This window comes from Accipiter gentilis, chromosome 3, assembly GCF_929443795.1.
Source record: "Accipiter gentilis chromosome 3, bAccGen1.1, whole genome shotgun sequence".
NCBI classification, from domain to species: domain Eukaryota; kingdom Metazoa; phylum Chordata; class Aves; order Accipitriformes; family Accipitridae; genus Astur; species Astur gentilis.
The window spans coordinates 15,281,792-15,309,018 of record NC_064882.1 but is presented as its reverse complement, the minus strand read 5'-3'; the positions used below and the strand labels follow the sequence as shown (position 1 = coordinate 15,309,018).

The window sequence follows — 27,227 nt, the reverse complement described above, 5'->3', positions numbered from 1 at the left end:
TATAAAATGTACTCTATTTTATTACAGTGGTACGCTGCAATACTATTACAAATCAGAGGATTCTATTTAGAAGAAAAATTAGTCTAGCCTGTAAATAGGCAGCTACTCTCACAGTTGGCAATGTTAATCTTTCAGGGTCCTTTATGTAGAAGCCTCTAAAGCAACATGATGATCATTTGGTGTACTGTAGTCATGTTAAAATGTTCAGCTGGCATGCTGCCTGCTCACAGGATGTTTTCCCCCTTTTACTGACCATATGCCAAGCAGTGATTCATTTAAGCTGGCATCTTGAACCACTACAAATATCAGCTCCTAAAGAAAGTCTATGCATTTTTAACAGCACTGGTGCATTAATATAACAGTTTTCTTTGCTGTAATAAAATATAATCTGTCCAAATAAATTAAAAAGTTAGCTTCCTTTTACATAGGAAATAAATAGTTTCCAGTAGGAAGATTCTGGGGTATCTACATGTAGATAACTTCCTATGTCAAAATGCAAAACATATGGCAAATACGAAATGTTGTTACAGTTACCAGTTGAACAAAATACAGTCGTAGGAAGGGAGAGAGACAGTAGAGTGCTGTATGCCCAACTCTCTTTTGAGTGTCATTTTGCCTGCCTTTCTGCCTCTTTTGTGTCCTTTGCCGTTTCTTCTTGAGAGGAAATAAACATGTATGATTGCAAATGATTTCAGCAGAAATTGTAGAACTCTTAAATGAAGCCAGATATTTTTCTCATTGCTAAAATGTTGTGGAGTATGTACAGTTTAGCCATGGACTGCAGGTGTGACTCCTTTATCTCCCTGCTTCATCTCCAGTGTCAACTCATGGCAGCAGTTTTCATCACTACTAGAAACACAAAAGCTGCAAAAAGGCTGGTTTGTAAACCAGTGGCTCTCAGCCTTTCCTACACAAGGGCTACTTTCCATCTAGACTGATCATCTCCTGTCTAGTTACATGGAAAGAGCCAGGATTTTTACAGTAGCCTGAGCTCTTACAGTGTCCCACATTCAGAATCTTTACAGACAAACTGGTACAAATTAAGGGTTTTTTTAAAAATTGTTGTGAACGTAAAAATGTCAGCTCAAGACTTTGAAGGCCATATTCGATTATTGCTATTTTGCCATAGTACCTGAGGGTCCTAGCTGGGGACTGAAGTTTCACTAATGTAGGTAGTTCACAAATATGTAACAAAATTATTCCAGTCTCAGAGAGTTTTCAGTCTAAACAGAGTGCAAGAAAAGGAACTTGGACATAAACTATTAGATGCCAAATGCAATGAAACAAGAAGACAGAATTGGTTAGTATTAGTAAATAAAGCTTTTAAGATTAAAATTTAAAGGAGAATAAGGAGGTGGTTCTGCTTGTGTCTGTGAGAGTTTCCTCCCAATTGCAAAGGATGAAACAGAGAACAAAAATATGCTTGTTGAGAAAAGGAATTCATGATGGAGATGGGTCAAGCTCTCCGGTCAAACTGTTTATAAATCTTAGTAGAACTTTGGTAGGATCACTTAAGCAATGGTTTAAATCTCAAGAGGGTAGAGGCCTATTGAAGTCTTTAATTTTAACAATATTATGTTGCTCTCCACAGTTACCACACTTGCTGTCTCATAGGGGTTTACGCCCAATTTCTGTCATTTTCTCCTCTGCCACAAACCTACTTCAGTATGTTTTCTGTGTTCCACCATACCATAATGACTATGTATATCTTTGAGGAGAGACATAGGTCAAGAATTTAGTTTGAATAGAAAGGCTCACAGGTCTTTCTGTTGTCTTCAGGTTTATTTTCAGAGAGAATTAGTGAAATAGGATAAAAGGATAAAAGCAGACAGAATAGCCAGGAGTGATAGTTAAAGGAGGCCAGGGAGATCAAGGTTTGAAAAATGCCATCTCATGTTCAGAATGGCTGGCAGGCTATGGCGAATGAGAGATAGGCAATGGTCCTTGCTTAATGCAAACTTTCTGTTTAAGGCCTCTTTCAAAATTGATTTAGAGGTAGTTTATTGGGTCTTTGGATTTGTAGCTGAAAGAAAAGCAGAATAAATATAAGGAAAGAAAAAATAAGCTCGTTTAACAGCAGCAATTTCAGAGAAACTTTCACAGAAGATATTCTGAAGTCTGGCCAAATACAAAAGACTTTTTAAAAACCTGGACAAACCCTGCAATAGTTATTGCTTGGAGTATCAGCTGAAGAGACTTTGGTGTCTAAATCTGGATATGTAAAAAATTCACCTTAAAAGTACAGAGCTTAAGTTAGATAATAAGTATTTATGAATTCATTCAATGTATTTATGTGAGCATACACTCTTACATATAATAGCAGTTTGCAGGTTTTCTGTAGTAAACATACTTCAATATTCATACAAACCTAGATTTTTATTCTCAGTTGTTGTATCATAATAATCCTGGAATTCTTAAAGATTGCCTTAAGCAATGGAACAATATTTTTGACTGCTTTTTGGGTGAGAATTGCTATCCATTGCAGTGGCAAAGAGGAAAGACATCTTGCATTTTCAGGAGACTCCAGTTCTTTACGTTATTGACTTTCAGTACAAATCTCTATTTTTTTTCAGTGGGTGTAGTATCTATTCTTAAATGAAGTAGACATATGTAACTGCAAGGTTTACTTATTCAGTTGTCATCACTACTGATAATTCTTATGGTGCTTATTGTTCTTCCATTTTTTAGGGTATCACATTTGATGAGTTTAGATCATTTTTCCAATTCTTGAACAACCTAGAAGACTTTGCAATCGCAATGCAAATGTATAATTTTGCAAGTCGTTCCATAGGTCAAGGTAAGTATTTGTATTTTTATAAAAATCTGTTGATAAAGATACAGAACTGTTGACAAAAATACAAAAATGTTTTGTAATTCCTAGTTTGTAGTTTTAATGTCTCAGGTAAAAGGCTAAAAAGGCTAGGACTCCAGCTTTGAGAGGAGAAGGCTCAGTCATATCGTAAGAAATACGGTAAAGCTTTACAAAGTCATTTAAGTGGTGTATAAGCTGAATGCAGAATAGTTGGTCATCAAATCCTACAATACAAGAGTTAAGAGGCACTTGATGACATCAATAAGAGATCAGTTTAAAGCAAACAGAAGCATTTCTTTACACAGTGGGCGTCTGGAATCTGGCCTTATACGAAGGTTGTAGAAGGAAACAGTGTCAGAAGGTCCAAAAAGGGATTAGACAGATTTTTGAACAAATCAGTAAGTGGGTGCTGAAAGAACTAGGCAGGTATGTACTGACTAAAATCCTTAATACAACAGCTGAGATGCTTGGGGAGTGCAAGGTGAACAATATGTGAAGTGGTCAGACTTGCATGCTCTCCTCAAGTAGCATCTTCATGGGGTCTGACATAGTAACACCAGCATAGTCCTACCTCATGTGGCCTTACTAAAAGGGTATACTGTTTTCTCTGCACGCTGCTGCTTAGGTTCGGTTTTGTGTCAATTAGGTAGATGCCATCAGTATATATGTAACATAGGTTTAATTATAATATGATTTTCTAATTTTGTTATTGCATATAGGATGGCGTATCGACTGTTATCTTTTGTGTAAAATAATTGATACCAATTAAGCAGTATCATTTTGTATCAGTTGAGAACTACTTGGTTTAGAACTGTGAAATTCCATCCTAATTTTCACCTTTTCTTATTTTTTGAGTGTTTAAGTGTGAAAACTCAAGTTAAAAGTTTACTTGTATTTCATAATATGTTGTCCACAAAGTAGGATTAATGGTTTGGGTTTTTTCTTCTGATGTTCTCTTTGTACAGATGAATTCAAACGTGCTGTGTATGTAGCCACAGGTGTGAAGCTTTCACCACATTTGGTGAACACAGTGTTCAAGATTTTTGATGTTGACAGAGATGACCAGTTGAGTTATAAAGAATTTATTGGCATTATGAAAGACAGACTCAATCGAGGGTTTAGGGTAAGGATTCTAATTTTTATAGTTATCTTAGTTGACTTTACTACTTACCACTACTTACTTCAGCACCTGTAGCACCGGTAGGTTGCAAACCAACAGTGCACATGTTTAAAGATGTATGTTTTATAGAAATCCTGAAGTAGTCTGTAAGATAAATTCCTTCTTAAATTCTTTATTTTTTTATTAGAAGGCAATACATAGAGGACATAGTGTACCTTTATAGTACACAAACAACTTGGAGATGAGAAATCTTCTGCATACTGTCATTCTTCTGTATTATGGGATTGATAAATTGGCATTAAGAATTTTAACAAGGATAGCAATTATGTCTGGGTTTTTTGCGGGGAAAAGAGAGTTTGTCTCTCTCAAACTTGGGCAGTTTAGTTAAAGGTCAACTGTTGGCTCTTCTAAAACATAATTTAAAATACCAAGTGTTGATAATGACTGGTGGAAACAGTTGCAGCAGAAGATAGTTTTAATTTTCAAATAAAGAATTAGTGAAGTGGTGCTGAACAATGCTATATTCTAGTTCAAAGTTGCTTTTGATAATTTAACCCTGTAGCTAATATATTAAATTACAAGAAGCTAGAGGACAGAAAATTACTTAAAGAAAATTTTCATTGAGAACAAGCTTGTAAATCATGCTTTGCCTTTTAGGTGAATATATAGGCCTTGCTGCCCTCTTCAGGTTCTGTGTAGTACAGGGGAATTTTATAGTAGCAGAAAAAAATTTATTTAGAGTTTTATTAATAAGTCACATTTTTCTCTTCATATGACAGGTGTTAACATTTTTAACTAAATGTAAAATGGTGTTTTTCCTGACAACCTAATCCCTTAGACATAAATCTTGAACTGTATTATGGTTCCTAAATTCACATTTCAGTATGTTATTTCTGTAATACAATTTTAGTAATTTTTAGTTAGCTTCCTAAATATAATTTTAGAACTTTCTGTGAAGTGGTGTTGAGTCTAATAGTTTACTTGTTATTTTTGTAATATTATGATCAAATGTAAAATGTGGATAACAACCAGTGTATTTGTAACAAACTTATTTCCTTGTTGGTCCTCAATGCCTTTTATTATGGTGTGGGAATGATGATTGTTTTGTAACTGTTTCAAGATGTTCAGCTATATGTTTTAATTGTTTACTAATTGTAAGTGTGCAGTGTATGTTAATTTAACCAGAAAACAGTCTGCTCATGAAGTAATTCTTGTAAATGTACTACATGTTTTTATTTCACAAAATGCATGACAAAAATCACATATAATCCTTAAGAATCTATATAATCCACTACTATTCAGTCTTACACGTGTATCTTTCTTTTGCCTAGGCCACTATAAAATATTCCAGTAGACTGTAAAAGAACTATAAAGAATAGCCAAGGATGTTCTGAAGAATAGCACCGTCTTTTATAAATGATATGTCTATTTTTAATTAGGTATGAGATATCTGGATTGCATAGGAGATGATCATTATTTGGTCCTAAAATTCAGTTATATTCAGACATGCTTACATACAGACTTGTTAGACTATTCAGAAAAATGCATTCTCTTCACTAATCAATAGTATTCCAAGAGAATTATAGTACCAAATTTAGGAATTACAATTTCCAGTAAGTTTTCATAAGTGTCACACAAACCCAATTTTTCCAGGAGTGGGTAGCAGTAAAAACTCTGGAAAAAATTTGCTAAACATATCCCCCCGCCACCTCCCAGTCTTGGTTTAGAATTAAAAGAAGAAAACACATAAGAACGTTTTGCCCAGAACAAATTGGCGGAAAGTGTCACTAATTGCTTCCTATTTTTTGTTCATTAAAAGTTTAACAGTATTTAGTGTGGTCAGAACAAGTAAAAGTTTACCCTCTTGCTCCTACAATGTGGAGGGCTCAAATGTTGTCTTGTGCTAAATCAAAACTAACAAATCACTAACCTTTTATTTGTTAATAACTGTTTCGAATTCATATTAAGATTTGGTCATTTCCATTATACACATAAAAGAACATTATAGCTTTTGCTTATGCAGTATTTTGTAGCAACATGGAAATTTTTGCCATGAGCAATTTGAACCTGTTTATAAAGTGTAAATGCCTGATTTTAATGTTAAGTATCCTACAATTAATGTCTGCCCAAATCAATGTAGTCTCTGATTATCACTCTAAAACCACCTAAAAATAACAGTTTAAAATAGGCCTATGATTTGAAGTATGATTTTACAATTAACATCTTATACTTAGTAATTCAACTTTTTAAAAAGTTGTTTCACTGAAATGTTTGCCCAGAACAATCTTGAGGGCATCACAGAGCTTGGTACTAGGACCATGTATTTTAGAAAAGGGCATTTTGTAGTTATATAGTCTCACTAAAGCAAACATATTGAAGAGCAAAGAGTTACACAAGTCCAATGAAACTGGAGTTCTGAAAGGTCAGCTAGTACCTACCAGCTTTGTCTTATTTAAAAGCTTAGCCGTAAACTTGAGGAAGGTCAGGTACTACCCTTTGTAGGAACATAATAAATATTCATTTTAACATATATTTTAGATATGTTTTGGGAAGAGTAAATGTCTTAAAAAGTTTATCAACTGAAATTTCTCTCTTTCTGGAATATAGTATTATAATCTGAAACCTTTTCTGGTTTTAGTAGTTTGAAACAAACTAGTATATTAAGCTGCCATCAAGTGGTCAGTCAGAGTATTGCCATAAACTTATTAAAATGTGCAGACATGAAAAGCTTTATTTTTTCTTGCTGTTTGGTTTAAAATAGTTATTTCTTTTTTATTATTATTTAAAAATATATAAGAAGATTCCCTTTCTTTATAAATTCCATTTTAAACTGAAAGATTTGGAACTTAATGACCAAATGATAAACATTTTACCTAGCACATACTATACTGTATCTTCAGCTATTTGTCACTTAAAGCCATTTTTTTGTATTTTCATGATACCGTTGTCTTATGCTTACCTCTGGCTGCCTTCACATGTTGTCTGCATCTGTGCACTTCTCCATCTTCTGCTCCACAGGGCTACAAACCTATACAGAGGTATACTACTTTCAAATCCTGCGTGAGGAAGGAACTCTATAGCAGATAAATGACGGTATGTGTTAGCCGCCCAGTCTGAGTGTGCTGGCATGCTTGCAGGAATGGCTGAATGTTAAACTGTCGCTGCTATGTTTCCTGTTTCAAAATTCAGGAATAGGTTATCTGACTGTAAGCAATGTAGTAGCTCAAAGCATCACGCTGTGTTTTTGACTGTAAGCAACATAGTAGCTCAAAGCATCATGCTGTGTTTTTGACTGAAGCAATGGAACTTTATTCTGAAGTTGACAATGACTGACTCACGCTGTCACTGTTTTGTAAGCCAGCTGCAATTTTGTGCTATGTTTGGAATAGAGAAAAGTATTCTTTCATAGTTTCTGTTGCTGTTTTCTGTCTGTCCTGTGACCACTTTTCACTAATTTCTCAGATAACTGTAGCTAATAAGTATTTACCAATGAAGATTGCAAAGGCAATTTTTCTTTCTGAGAGACTGTTAGTAACTTGATCCTACTTTGATTTATAGTTATGCTTTTGAAAACAATAATGTGGTTTTGGCACTATTAATGCTGTACCAGCAATTTTCAAAAATAAGCACTGTGCCCACACGTGACCACCATGCCTGCTTCTGTATTTCCACCACATGAATATTCATTCTTACAATTAGATTGTACTGTGGAGTTCAGTGTAAAAACTGTGGTGTGGATATTCTGGAGCCATATTTTGAAACTGTCGCATGGTGGACACAGCAGAAATGTGTTAGCAGACATTTCTCTTCTTACATAAAGCAAGAGTTTTCTCCTTTTCATTTTAAGATTTTGGTGCCAGCACTTTTTTCCTGTTTATATTTATAGACTTCACAGTAATTGCTACGAAGACTGCTAACAGCTAACGTAGGTTGCAGATGTATTACTTGGCAGTGGGGAGGAGCAGAAAGACATACGTCATGACAAACAAGGCCTCATAGCCAGTGGTCTGCTGTGAGTGGACCCCGTGGAGTAGCCAGCACATCTCATGTGCTCCTGAGCCAGGAGAGTTCGACTGTCGTTCCCCTGCTGTTTTTAATTCTGAGGCGTAATATTAAGCTGAGATTTCTTGTCTAATAACTATCTTCAGATGCCTCCATACATCAGCATATTGGCATCTGACCTTCTGAATCATCCCCTTTCCTATCGTATGCCTCTCTAAGCACATGTATGCCACTGAGCATGCTGGGCCTCTGGTTTAAATCTTTCTTCCCTAACTCTGAAACAGCATGGCAGGAAACGGAGGAGTGTAGGTACACTGCAAGTTTCTTGGATCCTGTTTATCTGGGGTGATGGCTGGCTTCCAGCACAGTGGAAAAGCTAAGTCTGTAAGGATGAGAGGTGGGGTCCACTTAGACTGGTAGCCCACTGGCTCACCAGTCCCACTGATGTTTTCCTTTTGTGGACCCCTGTGCAAGATACGTAAGAGAGAGGGAATATATCTAAACTGTTGACCTGTTCCAATGGCACAGCATGTCATGTACTCCAAACTCTGTTCTTTGGGACTCTTCATGCCATTTTCTTTTTTTCAGTGAAGTGTCACATCTTTTGAACAGGCTGGTTCTTTTAAATTCATCAGTGAAGATGGCTTGGGGCACGTCTAGGCTTATGTAGCCAATTTGTCCTCCTAGAAAGAAGACAGGTTCTGTTTGATCTGCATACACTCTTCATAGGATTATTTCTTTATTATTTTGATTAACTATTAACATTTTAAAAATTATACTTCTTCTTTATGAGTATAACCCAAATACCAAAGCTTTGTACTAATATGTGAGGAACAGAAAAGGAAATTTGATCTTAACAAACAAAGCATCTGGTTTCTAGGAAGTGGGACTGTGTACTGGGAAGTGTAAATGACTAACAAAATAGTTAAACCAACATTTTAGTAATCCAACTCATCAGTCACATAAGAGGAAATTCATGGCTTTAGAGTAATTTTATGTAACTTCATCTCTTTGAAACTTTTGACTCTCAAAACTTACTTTCTTCTTTTCCCATGTCTTTTTAAAAATCATTCTTAGGAGTACTTTGTCTTTTTGTCTCTACTAATTCTGCCACAACCTACAGTGTAGTTGCATATCCAGTATTGTTTAAACTGTAAACTTTTCAAGATACGGAACAGCTCCTACAGGAAAATATCAAAATGCTATACAGTCATGCTGCTTTCCTAGTAATTTCAGTGAAGGCTATGTGACCAAGTGGAACAAAATGCAGGGACACAAAAGAATCCAATATCTAATCATCAAGCCTAATAAAATTAGCTTGGTGACAAAAAGAGACTGTGGTAAAAGCATCAAATTTACATACATCGACACCTTGACAGAGATCTGAATTCAGGCAATAAATTACTTCCTTCTTCTTTTGAGATGGAGTAAACTGGAAGAAAAATATACAGTGGAGATTTATAAAGGGAGATTTTGTTCACTCTGTATAAAGTCATTCTCAAGAAAAACATTTTAAAGTTAAATAATAGTATGTCTACACTATGCACTGGGAGACAGACACAGAAACCAGGTTAGTTCTCAGTGCACTGACCTGGCCCAGTGCAGCCTCACTAACATAGTGTAGAGGTTGCTGATTATTTACCCTGCTCCTTTTCCCCACTAGAGCTCCTGGATGCTATAAGAATGCTTCTGGTACCTAAGCTTGCCTGTGTAGGTCTGTTTCAGATAACTGTTCCCTGCGCACTCAAGAATGCAGTGTAAACCTCAAATATGTAAAATTCCCTCTTGCCTGCAGACACATTCATCAGCTACTGCTCTTTACTTGAGCAACTACTCCTTGTCTTTTGTGATGAATTACGGTAACATATCTAGTTGTTAGCTATTCTGAGTTCCTTTTTGTGCAACGTGTTACTTAACTTGCAGTATTTCTTCCAATTTATTGTAAATATTTATTAAGTTTGTTGCAAGTGTCAGTTAATGGGAATGGAAACTTTAGCTGAAATACATGTGAAGTGATTTGGAGTTAGTTACTGTGGAGGAGAACGGAACTAATTCTGTCTTTGCTGTACAGTGTAGAGTGAAAGTGAATTTACGTTATTCTAAAAATTATTTTCTATTATCTTATAAATTAAAAGGATAATAAAGACAGAATCATTGGAGATTTGAAATTGAACAATTTCAATTGGGTAATTCAATTTCAGTCTGATGTACAAAAAAACAGATAGATGTATGCAAAGTACAAAAATCTGCTGCAGTTACATCCCAAAGTTAGGTGCGATACAATAACTCTTAATTCTACTTTGTTCCAAATATAAATGCACAGATCATTGTCTGTGCTTTGATATACTTTCTGTGGTAAGCGTAGAACTCTCATGAAAGAGATTAAGATACTTGGCATACGTACCATAGATTATACCATACTTTGAATCTGCACCCTGAAAAGGGATAAACAGCACATTGTGCTGTACATTACATATCTCTGAATTGCACTAATGCAATTTACTTAACAGTGTAAAGAATGTTATACCCTTATAATAAATAATTAAAATCTCTCCTTGGGGAACAACTGTAGAAGCTCTGTGTGGTCCAAACAGCTGGCAATGTTCTTGGAGAGCTTGAGTTTCTGCATTGCTCTCCCTGCAGGGCGCACAGCCTGACTCGGCATCAGCAGGTACTCCTTTGCATGTACTGTAGGGAGAACAGAAAAAACATGTTAGTAGGGAGCTGCCGAACAGAGCTGAAGGAGAGCTCTGCTTTGAATGCCTTATCGAAGGGTTATCTAGGAAATTTCTAGCAAAACCCTTTCAGAGTTCATTTCCGAAGAAGGATGCTAGAGGCCAACTTCAGGAGGGATTTGAGTCCATCTGAAAGTACTGTTGGCTAAACTACTTGTGTGTTCAGTAACTGTAATAGATATCTAAGCTATAATTCCAATTTTGTTCACTGCTAAAGTATTGAAAATAAATACTGTGTGTCACAATTGTAAACCTAGAAATTAAGTTGTATGTCCCCGTAATGTCTTTAAAATCTTAAGATTTTTCATTAAAAGAACTGTTTTCTAGCTGTTCTGAATTTTGTGGGGTTTCTAATTTTCTGATTGAAGGTTTTTAGGAAGTAATAGTTAATAGCTGAAACCAGTGTCTTGGGACTGATTGAGGAAGGACGTTTCATTTTAAGAAAGACATGAAAGACTGAAGCATGGATTACTTACTCATATTACAAAAGTAACTGGAAGTTAGAGAACCCAAACTTTTGATCCTAAACCTGACTAGAACCTTAAAAACATACCTGGATACCATGGGAGGAAAATGTTCCGGTGAAACGTGAAAGCATTGCAGACTATGTGGACAAAATGCTCTTTCTGTGAATTTGGTACACTGAGAGTAGATACAACAATCAAACATAAATTAGAAATAAGTAGATGAACAGTTAATGGACTTCAGTGTTTCTTTTACTGATTTTCACAAACATTTCTCTGAACCTGTTTCATAAAATAAAAAATAAACATGTATCTTAAAGCACTGGTTAATCAACGGAATGTGCTTTTGTTAAATAATGAAATGCATTTTGCAAGTAGTACAGTTTTTTCATAAGATTGACTATAAATCTCAACTATATTATGCATTCACGTAAGTGTTGTTTCTAATATTTCATTTAAAGTCTGGATTATATACTGCTGTGGATTAGATTGTTTCCTGAATATTTACAACTTCTGCATAATATTCTATGCTTTTTAATTATACAAGATTAATAATAAGAATAAATGGAAAGTAGGCTTTACTCTCTAATGGCTGGTTTTATTATACTGCAATGTCACAATATTTTTAACTTCTTCACTTAGTTCAACCAAAACAAGCTATCAGACAATCTCTCACCTTGACACTGTAACCATTTACGTCCGGATACTGGACTTAATTTCTAAGATGGATTATAATTTAAAATTACTTTTAAATGCTTCTGACTTACCTACAATTACAATTCCTGTTCCTTACTTAGCCTCTTTCCCCAGTTGTTCTAATACTTAGCCCCTCTCCATCTTTCTGTACTTACTGTAAAAATAGGCTTGTGAAATTAGGAACTGCAGAAGAAATAATGAGATCCAGTGGTAACTACAGACAACATAGAGTCTAGTGAATCACCCAGGCCAGCGTTTGGCCAATATTCCTCTCCATTCGGTGGGCACTTACAAATGTCAATGAACTATAATGCAGTTTAGGAGTAAAGTAACCTAGTATAAAGAAGCTTTCCTATCATCTCCCTGTTTTGTATTTGGCTTTTACTAATGCTTCAGTTTCATGAACATCAATAATTTTCTATGCTTTTTATTTGGTGTTAGAGGTGAATTTTTAGTACAGCATCAACACGAAGAAGCAAGAAACAAAACTAGAGAGTAGTACATACCAGAATAAAGAGAAAATCTTTCTTACACGTTTTAATATACATAGGCTATTTGTTGAATGCTAACTGTGTGCTGTGAGGTGAGGATGAATTCTGAATACTTAACCTGTGTATGGATTTATAACCCTCATTTTACAGAAGTACTTCTGAGCCATAGAAGTATCTGATCTTTCATGATTTTAATATTAAAATATGTATCTAGTTTGTATGAGTCTGAGTGAAATTTAGTGTAATATTAAGGAATTCAGTGAACAATATCTTTTTCCAATTGTATGTTTTTCACTTTTCACAGGAGACTCCAAGGAATGGTTGGAAGGAATATTACTCGTGTGTGATGACTGTAACCAGTGAACATCTCAGAGATCTATGGAAGCAATTTCGGAGACGAGATATGCTGAGATAAAGGAAGAAAGAAGGAATATCTGCGGTTAGAACTGGTTAGAACTATTTATTCCTATGAATTCTTAACGAAGAACAAACTAACCCAGGTGAATCATGAATCTTCCAGCTGCAGTAGAAAACACAGGACTTCTTTTCCACTTAATGTAGTGATCATTAACTCCTATAGCTGCTTTTCAGTATGTATTTTATTTAAACAATGAACTACAACCTGATTGGCAGAAGTCTTTTTTTAAGAACACATATTGAATATTATTTATTATTTTTTATTATTTTGAGATACATTTGTCATTTGAAAGAAAACAAAAATAAGTTTTACACCTTGGTAGGCAAATGTTTTGGCAATGAAGAGAAACTGCCTGCATCAGCTTAGACTGTGAATTTGCTTTCAGAAAAGCACTATTAAAAAGTTTGTGCTAAATTGATAATGACAATACATTAAGTAGCATAACAATTATATACGGGTTGAATTTACAAATTAAACTCTTAGAAGCTAACAAAGCTGTTATTTTAAAAAGAATAAAGCTGTTATGGTTATAATGTGAATGATAGGTATTTACCTAGGAATGGTACTGTATGGACTATAAAGTTCAGATTCTCCAAGTCTTACTACTATGTTTATTAATTTATCCTTTAAAAAAATAGGACAGATTTTAAGATGTCTTAACAAGCAGTATATTAAAGAAAAGTCAAAATGTTCAAATTCACATTAAGTAATACACACTTTGTAACGTTTATTATAAATTTTATTGCCATATGTATAAATTCACTGGTATATTTCTGGTAGAGTAAAACTTCATGTGTCTTGTGAATAGCGTGCACTTTTATATGAAGTAAGACATGGCACTGAATAGAAATTACCATTGTCTAATTTGCTACTCTGGAATGCAGTATCTAAAGAATAGATAAATAACTTGTGTTTGTGTCAAACAAAAAATAAAATAATAAAAAAAAAAGAATGCATGCAGCAGTACAGAGCAACACTCACCAAGTAATATTATTTGAATATTACACATCAAATATTAGACACAAATTAGGCGTTACAAAGGTTATGGAGACTACAGGCAATGAGCAGTTTATGCCCTGTAGGTTTAGATGTTACAGAGACAGTGGTAAGTACACTGTTACATTTGGTTTTCATATTCTCTACATTTTTTCTTTGCTATTCAGCAGCAGCGTTTTTCCTTAGTCCCTTTCAAGATGATCATTAGGTGGTGGGAATTAAACCCAAACAAACACAAACACCTATTTCTTATATTGTTCCTGAAAAGGTTCACAGGACATCAAATAAGTCTATTTATTTAGGAACAATCTGTGCCTTGATATATTTCTAGCTGAATACACACACACTAAAACGAACGTCAATAAATTGTTACCAGAAAGGCAAATATTTGGTGGAGTCTGACAATTAAAATAGAACCAAAATAATGGTTTTAAATCTTTTATTACTCCAAATACCTGTAAGCAAAATTTCAAAATTATATTTAGTGCACATGTTGCTCAAATACCATCTTACATCACATGTGAATGGAAAAGATGTTTAGCATGTGTGTAAGTACACATAAGTTTAGAAATGTTTAATTTATAAGATTTATCTCTGCTAAAAAATCAAAACAAAATGAAAAGGAGTATGTTTTTTAAGAAATTCTGCTCTGAGAATCTTAGGGAAAAAAAAATGTGCTAGGTGTGGCTTTTATCTGAAAAAAAGCCAGTTCAGAAAGCTTTTGAAGGATGCTACTGTAGTTAATATTTCATGATAAATATGAAATTTCCACCTTGGCATCCTTAAACTACTCACAACAAGAAAGATCAAATAAATTGGGAAGAAGACACAACAGAACAGGGATAAGCTGCAATCCCTGTGTGATCATTTAGGGAATTAATTGTATTTAATGTATCGTCTTGGTACACAGAACTGTCTCACTGCTTCTTGTCAGCATATGCAAAACCCAATTTGCTACTTCAGTGATGAAGGACAAAAAATGGGAAAAAAGGATAGGGAGTTATTGAAGGGGTTCCCCTCCTTCCTCTTCATTCACTACTGCCCACTCACAGTGATCCCCCCCCTTGGAGGAAGCAGCGACACCATCATAATTTTGCTCCTCCACTGCCGTAGGCAATAGTGCACTTTGCTTTTATGGCTGGCTTGAGACAATTTTATCATTTTTCTATATATTTCCTAACTATAGTCACTTAATACAAAATAGAATGTGAAGGTGTCAGATTAGTTTTCAAGAGTATTTTTTCTCATATTTAATAATAAGTTATTTAATATAAATATGAATATATGCATATAATATTCTTGTTTATTTCAAAATAAATGCACCTGAAACTAATTCTATTTGCAGTGTATATCATTCAAATTCTTTTGTCATAAAAAAATCTTTTTTTCTGAAACATTAATGTACAAGTGTTTTGAACTGGAGCATCTCACCATCACAAAAAACACTCTTTTTTTGGTTCTTTCGGTCATTTCTTCAGATAGCTTTGCTTTTCTGCCACAGAATTCTGTATAAAAGAGCTGGACGCGCAAGGACAAACAGGTGAGGAAAAAGGCAGGGTAATGGGACATGCCATCTGCTAGAGAGGCACCCCTCGGATAGGCAGCAGTCACTGTGCTCAATAAAACCTTATTCAAAATCCATCAAATTCCTGGCAGCAGACAAAATTTGTATACTGCAACTAAATTATGTGATAGTTGCGTAAATGAAGGCTTTTTGTAAAACCAGCTGTTGTTCTCTTCTGTAAGTTAAGAAAAGCGTAATATAAGAAGATAGTGGATGCTTAGGAACTGCCCACTGATGCCCAGACCAGCTGTAAATTGTGATAAAATGGTAACTATTAAACCTGCACCTTTGGGTAGTTTTGTGATACTAACTTTTGTCTGAGCTCTGATGAATTCATAGTTGCCAGCAGACTATCCTGTACTGCAGGCTGCTCCGGGCTCATCTTCTGATGTTTAAAATCACACTGACAGTTTCCCTCCTTGCATGGAAAAGGCTGAGGTACTTAATGCCTTCTGTGCCTCAGTCTTTAACAGGGAGACCAGTTATCCTCAGGGTACTCTGCTCCCTGAGCTGGAAGGCAAGGACGAAGAGCAGAATATACCCCCCTTAATCCAGGAGGAAATAGTTAGGGACCTACTATGCCGTCTGGACACTCACAAATCTATGGGACCAGATGGGATCCATCCAAGAGTACGGAGGGAGCTGGTGGAGGTGCTTGCCAAGCCACTTTCTTTCCATCATCTATCAGCAATCCTGGTCATACAGGGGAGGTCCCAGAGGGCTGGAGGCTTGCCAATGTAGCACCCATTTACAGGAAGGCTCAGAGGGAGGATCTGGGGAACTATGGGCCTGTCAGCCTGACCTCAGTACTGGGGAAGATTATGGAACGGTTTGTCTTGAGAGCACTCACATGGCAAGTCCAGGACAAGAAGGGGATCAGGCCCAGACAGCATGGGTTTATGAAAGGCAGGTCCTGCTTGACCAACCTGATCTCTCTCCTTCTATGACCAGGTGACCCGCCTAGTGGATGAGGGAAAGGCTGTGGATGTTATCTTCCTTGACTTCAGCAAGGCCTTTGACACTGTCTCTCATGGCATACTCCTTGAGGAGGTGGCATCTTGTGGCCTGGATGCGTGCACTCTTCACTGGGTAAAAAACTGGCTGGATGGCGGAGCCCAGAGGGTTGTGGTGAATGGGGTGAAATCCAGCTGGCGGTGGGTCACAAGTGGTGTTCCTCAGGGCTTGGTGTTGGGCCCTGTTCTGTTTAATATCTTTATTGATGATTTGGACGACGAAGTTGGGAGCCAGGGTCGATCTGTTTGAGGGTAGGGAGGCTCTACAGAGAGATCTGGACAGGCTGGATCAATGGGCTGAGGTCAATCATATGAAGTTCAACAAGGCCAAGTGCCGGGTCCTGCACTTCGGTCACGGCAACCCCATGCAGCGCTACAGGCTTGGGGAGGAGTGGCTGGAAAGCTGCCCAGTGGAAAAGGACCTGGGTGTGCTGGTTGACAGCCAGCTGAATATGAGCCAGCAGTGTGCCCAGGTGGCCAAGAAGGCCAATGGCATCCTGGCCTGTATCAGAAATAGTGTGGCCAGCAGGAGCAGGGAGGTGGTTGTTCCCCTGTACTGGGCACTGGTGAGGCCGCACCTCGAGTCCTGTGTTCAGTTTTGGGCCCCTCACTACAGGAAAGACATTGAGGTGCTGGAGCGTGTCCAGAGAAGGGCAACCAAGTTGGTGAGGGGTCTGGAGCACAAGTCATATGAGGAGTGGCTGAGGGAGCTGGGGCTGGTTAGTCTAGAAAAGAGGAGGCTGAGGGGAGACCTTATGGCTCTCTACAGCTACGTGAAGGGGGTTTGTAGTGAGGTGGGTGCTGGTCTCTTCTGTCAGGTGTCTGGAGATAGGATGAGAGGAAACAGCCTCAAGTTGAGGCAAGGGAGATTTAGGTTGGATATTAGGAAAAACTTCTTTACTGAGAGGGTTGTCAGACATTGGAATAGGCTTCCCAGGGAAGTGGTTGACTCACCATCCCTGGAGGTATTCAAAAAGCACATAGACAAGGCACTCCAGAACATGGTTTAGTGGGCATGGTTGATGGTTGGACTCGATGATCTTGAAGGTCTTTTCCAACCTAAATGATTCTGTGTTTTGACAGTAAGTCAATACAAATTACTTGCACTGCAAGTGCATGTATTTTATGCCATAGAAGAAAGTTACCAGCCTGAAGAAACACTATTTAACAGTGACTTGCAGCATATTGTTGGTCATACTGCCTGGTTTTCTATGGTTATTTGATCTCCTCTTTTCCATCTAAGTATCAGGATAAGGATGCTTTGAAACAAAATGAGAAAAAAAATTAGAGAGGAATTTTTCACTTTGCTTTGATTCAACTTTGCATAATATTCTTCACATAATGATGTGGCTTGCTGTCTTGTCCCACTGAGGACATTTTCAAGACAGTTTCTAGCAAAAGAACTCTAGACTAATACTTGCAGAAGGAAAAGAATCAGACCAAAAGTTCAGTATTCAAAAAACGAATCTCAGACAAAACTAATTTGTAGCAATACCAAGTCTGAACTCCCCTTAAAATTAAGCCAAAACTAAAATGAGTATTTTCTAATATATGCGAGGTTTGAATGTACAGTATTTTTCCCTATATCTGAAAATCCATGAAAGCATTTGGCACCCTGAACCTGTCAGCAGATGGTGCCCTTGGATATATTATGTTCTTTTTCTTACACACACAATTAAATACACGGGGGTGTGCTTTAATCTTGAATGAATAATGATAGTTTTTACCACTAGTTTGATAAATTTCTCACACAAAGGAACATTATTATTAGCTAGGAGTGTTCCATAAAAATATTAGTGCCCACTTGAAAATCTTAATGTAAATACCTCATTTTATATATATATATAAAAAAAAAGTATACAAAGCTGAGTTACCTATTTATATGTCCACCTTAATTTAAAAATAAATGAAATGAAATTAATATGATTGCACAGGAACTTTTCCAGTTCCTATTTCATAGCTATCCATTGGAAGTAACTTTTCATTTACAGTTTTCTTCTGACAATAAATTTATAATCCTTCTCCTTTTCAAGCAGCCATACCTATACACCATGTTTTTTTAATAAGTGGTGTTACTGTTAAGTGGGTTTAGGTGATTTGCCTGCGGTTGTAAGTTCTGGTCTGAAACAATGAACTTTAACTTGCTCTGCCCCTGATTCAGAAGCTACAACCTAGATTCTAAAGAGCGTAGTGCTGTAAAAATAAACTTTCAGGTATTCAAATCTCTGCAGTAAAATACTGAGTCTGAAGTCAGTCACCTAGGCTCTTCAAAAAAATGCATGCAGAGAATTGCACGAGATCCAGAAATACCACAAACTTTTAAATTGCTAAACTAGCTAACCAGGCAGTACTGAGTATAGGGGCATTGTAAGATGTTGCTCCTGAGAGCTGTGCGTTCTCATGGGCTTTCTTTTGTGGCCAGTAGCACGTGCGTGACAGAGAGGTGAGATGGCTCAGTTAAGAATTAACACAGCCAAAAAACCCCACACGTGTGTGTATAGATGTGACTCAATGAAACGGCTCCCCATTACAGAAGCACTGGGGACAGCATATGAGAGGGGGTGGAAACACATCGCCTGAAGCAGAGATGAAGAGCATGATAATGGCAGTCTGGATTCAGAGAGACTTGAGCTGCTGTAGTAGTTGCTATCAAATTATGCTTCTTGCCAGAGATAACATAGCTCATAAAAAGAATATGTCCTTGCACTTGGAAACTGCTTGACAAAACCCAGTACAAGGAGCAGGGACTGGAATCCAGAAGTCCCAGGTTTGGGCAGATGCCCTTAGAGGCTGCCAAAGCATTTACTTTCTTTGGTCCCATGAATCTTGCATCCTTTTCTACATCATTTTATAAAGACAGCAGACAAATTGCCAAAACCGGCCTACACACTGGCAATTAAAACACTTCCATGGGAAGTGGAAAGAAAGCAATTGTGGCTGTCACTGCATGTTGTGCAGAGACATATTCTCAGGATACCCAGCAATAGAAAGCATGAACGTGGGAAGGCATCTCATCCCTGGACAATGATCAAACCTGGATGTGTGACCAAGGTACTGAGTTGCTTAGCCCTGTCAAGGCATTTCCAGCTGTGTAAAAGTGGGTTTAAATTGCCTGATCTAAAAAAAAAAATTTAAAAAAAAGAGGCTGTCAGACTGGTATTAGATGCATGCTTTTGGAGTCAACCATTAAGCCACATAACTTCTACTCCAAAGGGCAGAAACCACTGGATCGGTGCACACAGCATGGGATGTCACTAGATGAGATAAGGTTTCTTACATACAGCTCTTTAGGGGCTTTCCACTCTAGGGGTCATGATTTTTGCCTAAATAGAGATATGTACAGTAGAACTGGTTTCAATTTCTCCCATTTTTCCCGCCTTAAGTGGCAAAAGAGGAAGCAGCAAGGGGATGAAACTCCAAGATGAGTAAGTCTGGGGAAAAAAACAATGACATGAAAAAATTGCCACTGAAAGTGACAGAAGAGTAGGTGGATAATAAGCCCAAATACGACTTTAAACAACTTCCCTGAAGGCAGACTCTGACAAATACAGTATTGTATCAATCCAGGGGTAGCAATCGAGAAATTCCAGGAAGGACTTCATTACTTGAAAAGGAGCTAAATGACCCTCTCTCATGGAGAGCCAGGCAAATTTCCACATTGTGGAAAAGTTAAAAAAATCATATGACAACAATTAGGTTTGGGTATCCAAACAGTTGCAAATAATTAAGTGCCTAGCTAGGATGAGGGGAGAACAAGAAGATGAATACATCTGGGCCAGCCCTCCAATTAAAATACATCTTGACAGCTAGACTGAGACCGGAGAGGCTACTAAGCTGCTTGTTTTCACGTAGCTGGGAGTCACGAACTATACACAGATGGTACTTGACTCCAGCTGGGATGCAACATACATTTCTAAGTGATATCTACGCCAGAGACATTGCAGAGAGAATTTTTTTTTGTACGTGTAAGTGTGGTCCAACACCCAAACATTCCGGAGAGAAGCAAGCAGCACAGTCACTGTTGTGAAGGTCAGAGAGCATCCCTGTAGGGCCACAGGTTCACCTAACTAGTGCCCTGTGCCTCTATGTCTGTGCCTATGTGTATTCCTCCTTCTAGCTGCTGGTCTGTGTATTGCACTTGTGGGAGGGCAAATATTTATACTCTTGTCCTATTGTCCCTTTCCTCTTGCTGCTGCACAGAATATGTGGGACATGGGGTGCAAGAAGTATTCCACCATATCAGATTGCTTACACAGAGGAGGAGATGTTCCGAGTATATAAGCCATGAATTCCAGTCAGATTCTCTGAAAAACAGTTTTTGAATTAAGCGTATTTTGCTTGTGTGTTTATCATTCACTGTATACTGCATGTACTTAGTTTGGGATTTTTTTAATTGACCAAATAATGAAAGAAATACTGTGTTTAAAATCATCAGAAAGTTATTATGAGATTATGAAATGAATCATGCCTTATCATTTTCAAACTGTTCTAGCACAGTAAATCTGTGACATCTTAAAATGATCTAATACCATGAAGTCTTATTTTTCCACAATTGTTGTAATGGTAGTCTTAAGAGTTCAGTGTAATTTTACAGCTGAAATTTAATGAGCTAGATACACATATAGTATTTGCAGGTACTCATCATAATCTATGAAGGGACAGTAACTGTGAACATCTATGGCCAGCCATGGATATTATATCCGCAGGAGCCTAAATGAATGCTGAAGTAACTCCTTGACAAACACTCTTACTACAGTAGTGTGGTATTCAAATCACGTATACTTTAAGAACACTGTTAATTTACATAATCACTTTTGTTTCTTATCTTTTGTGGCTCATTTTACTTTTTTATTCTTATTGTTTTGAAATTCGATGACCTTTCAAACTGGTACAAAACTGAGGTCTGAAAAGGCTCTATGCTAAACTATCGATAACAGATAATTTTTCTCTGCCATATATTAAACATCCTCTCTCACTTGAGATTTCCTTCTATTTTGCCGCCACTACTTTATGACATTGATTATTAGGAAGTGTTTATCACATCTTAATAAAATACATTCAAGCCATCTGTGTAACTTCATTAGATGTGTACAAACCTTCTACTACTGCTTGCTCTAGATTAGATTTACCAAGATCCGAATTCCTAGTACAGTTTCTTCCTTCTTAAATGCCCAGAATGCTCTTAACAGCTATCCATATACAGTGAGTATTGCAGACATGCAGCATGATCTGACTATAATTTAAGTATCAAAGAACTTTAATGTCAGCAATTAGAACCACAGTGTAATTCTTTAGATAAAGTTAGTTCAACAGAGCAGAGCCCCCTGACTTGCACAGGAGTAGTTTTTAATGCGGACTGCACACTAGGGTACCAAGATGACTTCCTTTGGGAAGAGGCACTGTTTGCATTCTCTGCTTCTGGATCTGAACCCAGCTAGCATCTACCTGTCAGCGCATGTGGAAGGAGAGAGCACCTGCTTTGTTAACGTCGTCTGACTGAGGACCTTGGCAAGTGGGATGACAAGGACAAGAGGGGAAGCCAAATGTACAGAGGCGCAAACCTGACCAAACAACGCTCACAGAGACAACAGCAGGGAACAGCCCTGGTCAGCCAGACCGATCAGCAAGGGTATGTGGAGGAAGCTTGTCTCAGCAAGATGAGCTGGATGAGGACCTTGTCAAAATGCAGTGGGCACCAAGCTGGCGAGTCAGGGACCGTGGGGCAGGTTAAGAGGGCCTGGGGTCTGGGCAGGGGTGTCAGACAGCCAGGGAGGCTGTGCCTGTAGTCAGGGATCTGCAACTGCACGTGTGCTTGTGAGCACAGAGTTGGGCGGGGGGGGTACTTTATCTAGTGAACCTCAGCCCTGACAGCTGAAGGGGAGAAGGGAACTTGGCTGTCTGTACTTGTGTGAGTCCTACACATCGATGCTGTTGAAGTTGCCACTGGTTGAGCAGGAAAGCAGCAGCCACATCCAACGGCCTGGGATGGAGACGCCGGGTCCCTGCACTAGGCTCCAGCGGCTGGGCAGATGGATGCCTGGCCCCAGCGCTGCAGGTGGCAGCCCTTCTTGTAACATCCCTTCACGCTACCTGATAGAATAGTCACACATGGTAATGTCAGAAATGTATTCCAGAAGAGACACTTTTAAAAAAAAATCCACCGGCAATACCTTGCATATACCTTGTCTGAGGGGAAAAGCTGAGCGCTACCACTTACGACAACATTTTGTTTTGATTTGCCAAAGACTCAAGCCTCCTCTTCAAACCCCAGCCACCTTCAGCCCAGCTCCTGACGAGAAGAAAAGCCAGTAAACTACCTTTGTTTCCTCTTTTTTCCTGTGAATGTCTCACACAAGCATCAATAAACTGTGCCCCGAGTAACCTCTCTCTCTGTAGAGAGAGGCTGCCTGAGTACGGTCATTTGGGAAATCTGTCCAAGAATACCTAATGGTTTAGATCATCCCAGGATTTACTTTTGCCATAATGCAGTGCTCCCTTGAATACACTCGCTCTTGAGTTGTTCTCCTGCTACCTAAAATTTCTGCAGGTCATACCACAGAGGGAGGAGGAGGAGGAAAGGAACAGAAGAAAGGGTCTCAGGACCCATCTGGAGAGTGATAAGACTCATGGAGGGAACAGAGCAGAACTGTGGGCATGGAGGGGAGCAAGAGACCCCACATCCATGGGGAGAAACCACAAGTGCGAGGGCAAGAGAGGGATTCTTCATAGCTCTCTGACCAAAGGATGCTCCAAGGTAATCGGGAATATCAGTCAAGGCAGGCTTTTTTGTCCCAGCCAAATTAAAGTGAGGTTTGCCTGTTTGTTTCACTAGACAGGCTAGTTTTGAACCAGAATGACCATGACTTTGGAGCTCTAATACAGAGTAGAGTATAAAAATAATTACTAATGTAGCTATTAGCATATGAAATAAAATTCTGATTATTGTGGAATCTGAGGAGGTTGGCACTGGCCATGGAAAGTTAGAAGGCTGGACCACCCCATTTCCAGGAAGGAGTAATAAAAAGCCTCTGACCAGAAATTGTATGATCTAAGGTCTTTGTAACACATCATCTTTTTATTCCTGCATCTCTGGCAAACTGCCACCTCTCTATATACATAATTTTGTATAATAACAATTAAGGAATTAATTCCTATGTTAAAAAAGTGTTCTCTACTGTTTACCATGGCATGTGTTGTTAATAAGCCCCTATCACATGCAACATTTTAAAACGGTTTGTAGGAGAAAGCTTTTCACAGCCCCCAAGTGGGATGCAAAAACTAATTCACCCTTATGCATACAATTTCCAGCTGCTAACTTCTCATGGTACAGCCATGCGTCCGTGGAAACGCACAACACATTAGATGCGCTATCCTTTGTACCTGAGAGAGGTCACTGCCAGGTATTTCCATCGAATGAATTAAATTGCCTTCATTTGTTTTAACTTTTGCCAGTAAAGCACGGGGTATGCCTTCAAGCGGTGGCAATTTTGTTCCTTATACTTCTAAAATCTGTTTTGAATAACCATGGATGTTCTCATTAGACATACTACAGTCAAATCCTTTAAATGATCTATTAAGATGTTGGCCTCAGTGATGATTTACATAACTAACTACAGGAAAAATGAAATGGCTTTATTGTCTATGTCACGTTGGTTTTGGTCCCTTTCCTCTTCTTTTGTGAAATATAGTATGTTGGCATATAAAATCTAGTTTTTCCATACCATTCACTGTATCTCTACCTTTTTAATGTATAAAACGTAATTCCCCATCATGCAGAATCTTTTCATAAGTTATTATATTCCCATCTTTCGATGGCATCATATTCTGTTTATTTCTCTTCTATAGTGACTATACATTGTGGAGATGGTATCAGTGAGCCATTCACGATGATATACGTGTCTTTTTCTTGAATAGGTGAAGATAATTTACTGCTATGGGGTATGTAATATTCCTCTCGATACATCATTCTGTATTGCTCTTTCACCCGGTTCACTGTGGCTAACTGAAATTCCTCAGCCTACTCTTACAATAATGAGAGGCGCGTGATTTTGCATGACATAACAACACTGCAGCCATACGTTCAACTTCTTTTTCCGTCTCTCTAATAAACACGCTAACAACTCTGTTTCATACTCTGGCACCTGGCAGCACACCTACTATTTTTGTCTTATTTTCCCTATTTTTTTTCTCCCTGGCAGCCTGTTTTTAATCAACGGCAGCCGCGTGCCATCCAGGTTGCGATCGCTTAGCTTCACGCGTAGTCTCCCGTGTGGGACATTACACCAGCCTTTTTTCCAAGTCCGAACACATTTTCACCGACCAGCTCTTCCCTACCTACCGCGCCACCGATGCTCTGAGAGACTCTGGCAGATTGCAGAAATACTACGGGCCGCGCTCGGCATTTCTAATTCTGGAACGGAAATTCAGCAACCGTTTGGGCGCACATACTGCAACGCAGTCTGGGTTTACTGTGACATTTCACAAGCGCTTCATGACGACGGCCATAGCGTAAAGCCTTTTCGGGAAAGGGTGAGTCAGCACAACCCTTCGCCACCTTCCCTTGGCGGAACGTCTGCCACGGGCAGGGCCGGCCACCGCGGCCTCTGGCCGGCTGTGACACAGCGGCCCGCAACGCTTGTCGTTCGTTACGCCTTATGCTGAAACCTCATCCGCAAACGAGGCAGCGCGCTTCCTACCCAAGCGATTTAACAGTACTCCCGCGGGCGGCCACGTACCACCGTCCCTCATTTCGGAGGCAGGAAAGCCGGGGGAAGCTGCGCCGGGCACCGGGCGTTCAACGGGGGGCAGACGGCACCGCCGCCTCCGCCCGCGCAACGCCCAACGCTCCTGCACGTGCCGGGCGCCCGAGGCGCGGGACTCCTTTCGCGAGGAGCTGAGCGGCTGCGGGGCCCGGCCCCGAACTTTGACGGGAGAGCTTCCCGCTATCGCCCGCGGCGGGCGGCGGGAACGGCCGCGACCCTGCCGGGCCCGGGCCGGCCGCAGCCGCAGCCCAGCCGGGCCTCGCGGGGAGGCTCCGGCCGCCCCTTCGGCCCTCCCCCTCCGCCCTGCCCTGCCCTGCCCTGCCCTGCCCTGCCCTGCACTGCCCTGCCCGCAGGGAGGGAGCGGCCGGCCCGGCGGTGGGAGGAGCGGCCCTGCCGGAGAGCCCTGTCAGCGCGGGAGGGAGGGACCGGGGCGGGCTCCGGCGGGGTGCGCGGCCGGGGCCCGGGCCCCCGGAGCGAGCGGTCGGGATGCGGTGCGGGAAGATGGCGGCACCGCCGCCGCCGCCAGCCGGGGCGGCGGGCGCTTGGGGCGGCGTGCGGCGGCGCTGCCAGCGGCTGCTCTACTGGGTGCCGGTGCTCTTCATCTCCAGCATCCTCTGCTGGTCCTACTACGCCTATGTCACCCAGCTCTGCCTGCGTGAGTGCTGCCGCCGCGGCGGGCGGGCGGGCGGGGGGGCTCCCGCGGGACGGGGGTGGGCGCCGCCGCCGCCCCTGCCCCTGCTCCTGCCGGCAGAGCGTAGCCGCCCGCGCCTGCCGGGACGGGGCCGGCGGGGAGACGGGGGGCCGGCGGCGGCGGCGGCGGCTGTTGTTTGTCGGCGCCGGGGTTGTCCCTGGCCGCCGCCACGCCCGCCGGCCGGGGCCGGGGCCGGGGCCGGGGTTGCGCCGCAGGAAGCGGTCGGCGACGGGCTGGGCTGGGCTGGAGGCTGGCGGAGCGACCCAGCCCGCAGCCCGGTCGCCTCTGGACGGCCGGGGTCGTGCTGGCATCCGCGCTGCCTTGTGCAGTGCTGTCCTTCCCACCCCGCGCCCCCCCACTCACACACACACACACACACCCCGCGACCTGGTCGCGCGTGGTTTCCACTTCCACGCGAGGAGGGAGCCGATCGCACGGGGGTTTTCACGGGCGTGAGGTTTCCTCCGTGGCGGGCACAGCGTGTGACACCCCAACCCTGAAGATGGGACCCGGAGACTCCCCGTGCAGACGGCATGAGCGAACTTAGCGGTCCCTTTGTTTTCCTCCCGCTGCGTGACAGCACTTACATATATGTATATATGTAAAACCAGGGTCTTCTGTCAGCGAAGGTGGAAGCGGGAACAGGTAACAGAAAATCCCCGAGTCTCCCCATGCTACTCTCAAGTAGTCATCTAGAAAATGCCTGGCTGTCACAACTTCTTGGTCCGCCTTTGGCATCGGCAGCCTGCAGTTCATTCAGAAGTCACCCTGACCGTGTGTCTTGGCTCTTCCTTAGCGTTGGGCAAATAATTAATCGCATACTGGAGATCGGGTGTGATCTGAGTAGTTATGTGAATTTGAGTAGTTGAGCCAGGAGTACTTGTTAAACGACCAGCTCACTAGGCTCTCTTGAATTAATTTCAGTTTCTGTCGTGGTTTAGTCTTGTAGAAAACAATTTAATCTTTGAATTTTAGAGGCTAATGTATGGTGTACTAATGTTTCGTGAACAGAATTATAACAATGGCACAAAGGAATACAAATTAGCTGTTGCCTCCCCTTCCCTCTCTACTGTAGGTAACGTTCATAGTGAGTGTTGGTCATTTAGCATTTGTTTAAGGAACAGTGGTGAGGGGAAAATACCCAACTGAAGCTGAGGGCATTTATATGCATATATAACTTTGCCAGACTTCAGCTTTCATATTTAAAATCTCAGCAGTCTGGTACCTAATTTTGGATTTATTATTTTTTTTCTTTTCTTTTCTCAAACAGAAGACTGTGATAAAATTTTTGCCCTACAGATGCTTGGCTGAGCAGTTGAGATATTAAGCAAAAAAAGATTGCCAGGCCTAGCACCTCTGTTTTGGAGGGAGGTGTTAAGAGTTGGTGTGGTTCCTATATCGGAGGAGGGCTTTTACATCTTTTTTTCACTACCAACATTCAAATCTGTTAGCTTTAAATGCTG

The 27,227-nt window shown here is 40.1% G+C and overlaps 2 protein-coding genes across 3 annotated transcripts in view; both read left to right on the top strand.

Moving 5' to 3' along the window:
• The window catches only part of MICU3 (mitochondrial calcium uptake family member 3), a 57,770-nt gene extending 42,716 nt beyond the window's left edge, over window positions 1-15,054 (top strand). For both annotated transcript variants that reach the window (XM_049835684.1, XM_049835673.1), the window contains 4 exons: window positions 2,689-2,797; window positions 3,778-3,935; window positions 6,951-7,025; window positions 12,625-15,054. In XM_049835684.1, coding sequence (XP_049691641.1) covers window positions 2,689-2,797; window positions 3,778-3,935; window positions 6,951-7,019 — 336 coding nt within the window. In that variant the 3' untranslated portion in view covers window positions 7,020-7,025; window positions 12,625-15,054. The remainder of the gene's footprint in view (window positions 1-2,688; window positions 2,798-3,777; window positions 3,936-6,950; window positions 7,026-12,624) is intronic.
• Window positions 15,055-25,439: 10,385 nt separating this feature from the next.
• The window catches only part of ZDHHC2 (zinc finger DHHC-type palmitoyltransferase 2), a 37,921-nt gene continuing 36,133 nt past the window's right edge, over window positions 25,440-27,227 (top strand). The window contains exon 1 of the mRNA XM_049790905.1: window positions 25,440-25,728. Coding sequence (XP_049646862.1) covers window positions 25,560-25,728 — 169 coding nt within the window. The 5' untranslated portion in view covers window positions 25,440-25,559. The remainder of the gene's footprint in view (window positions 25,729-27,227) is intronic.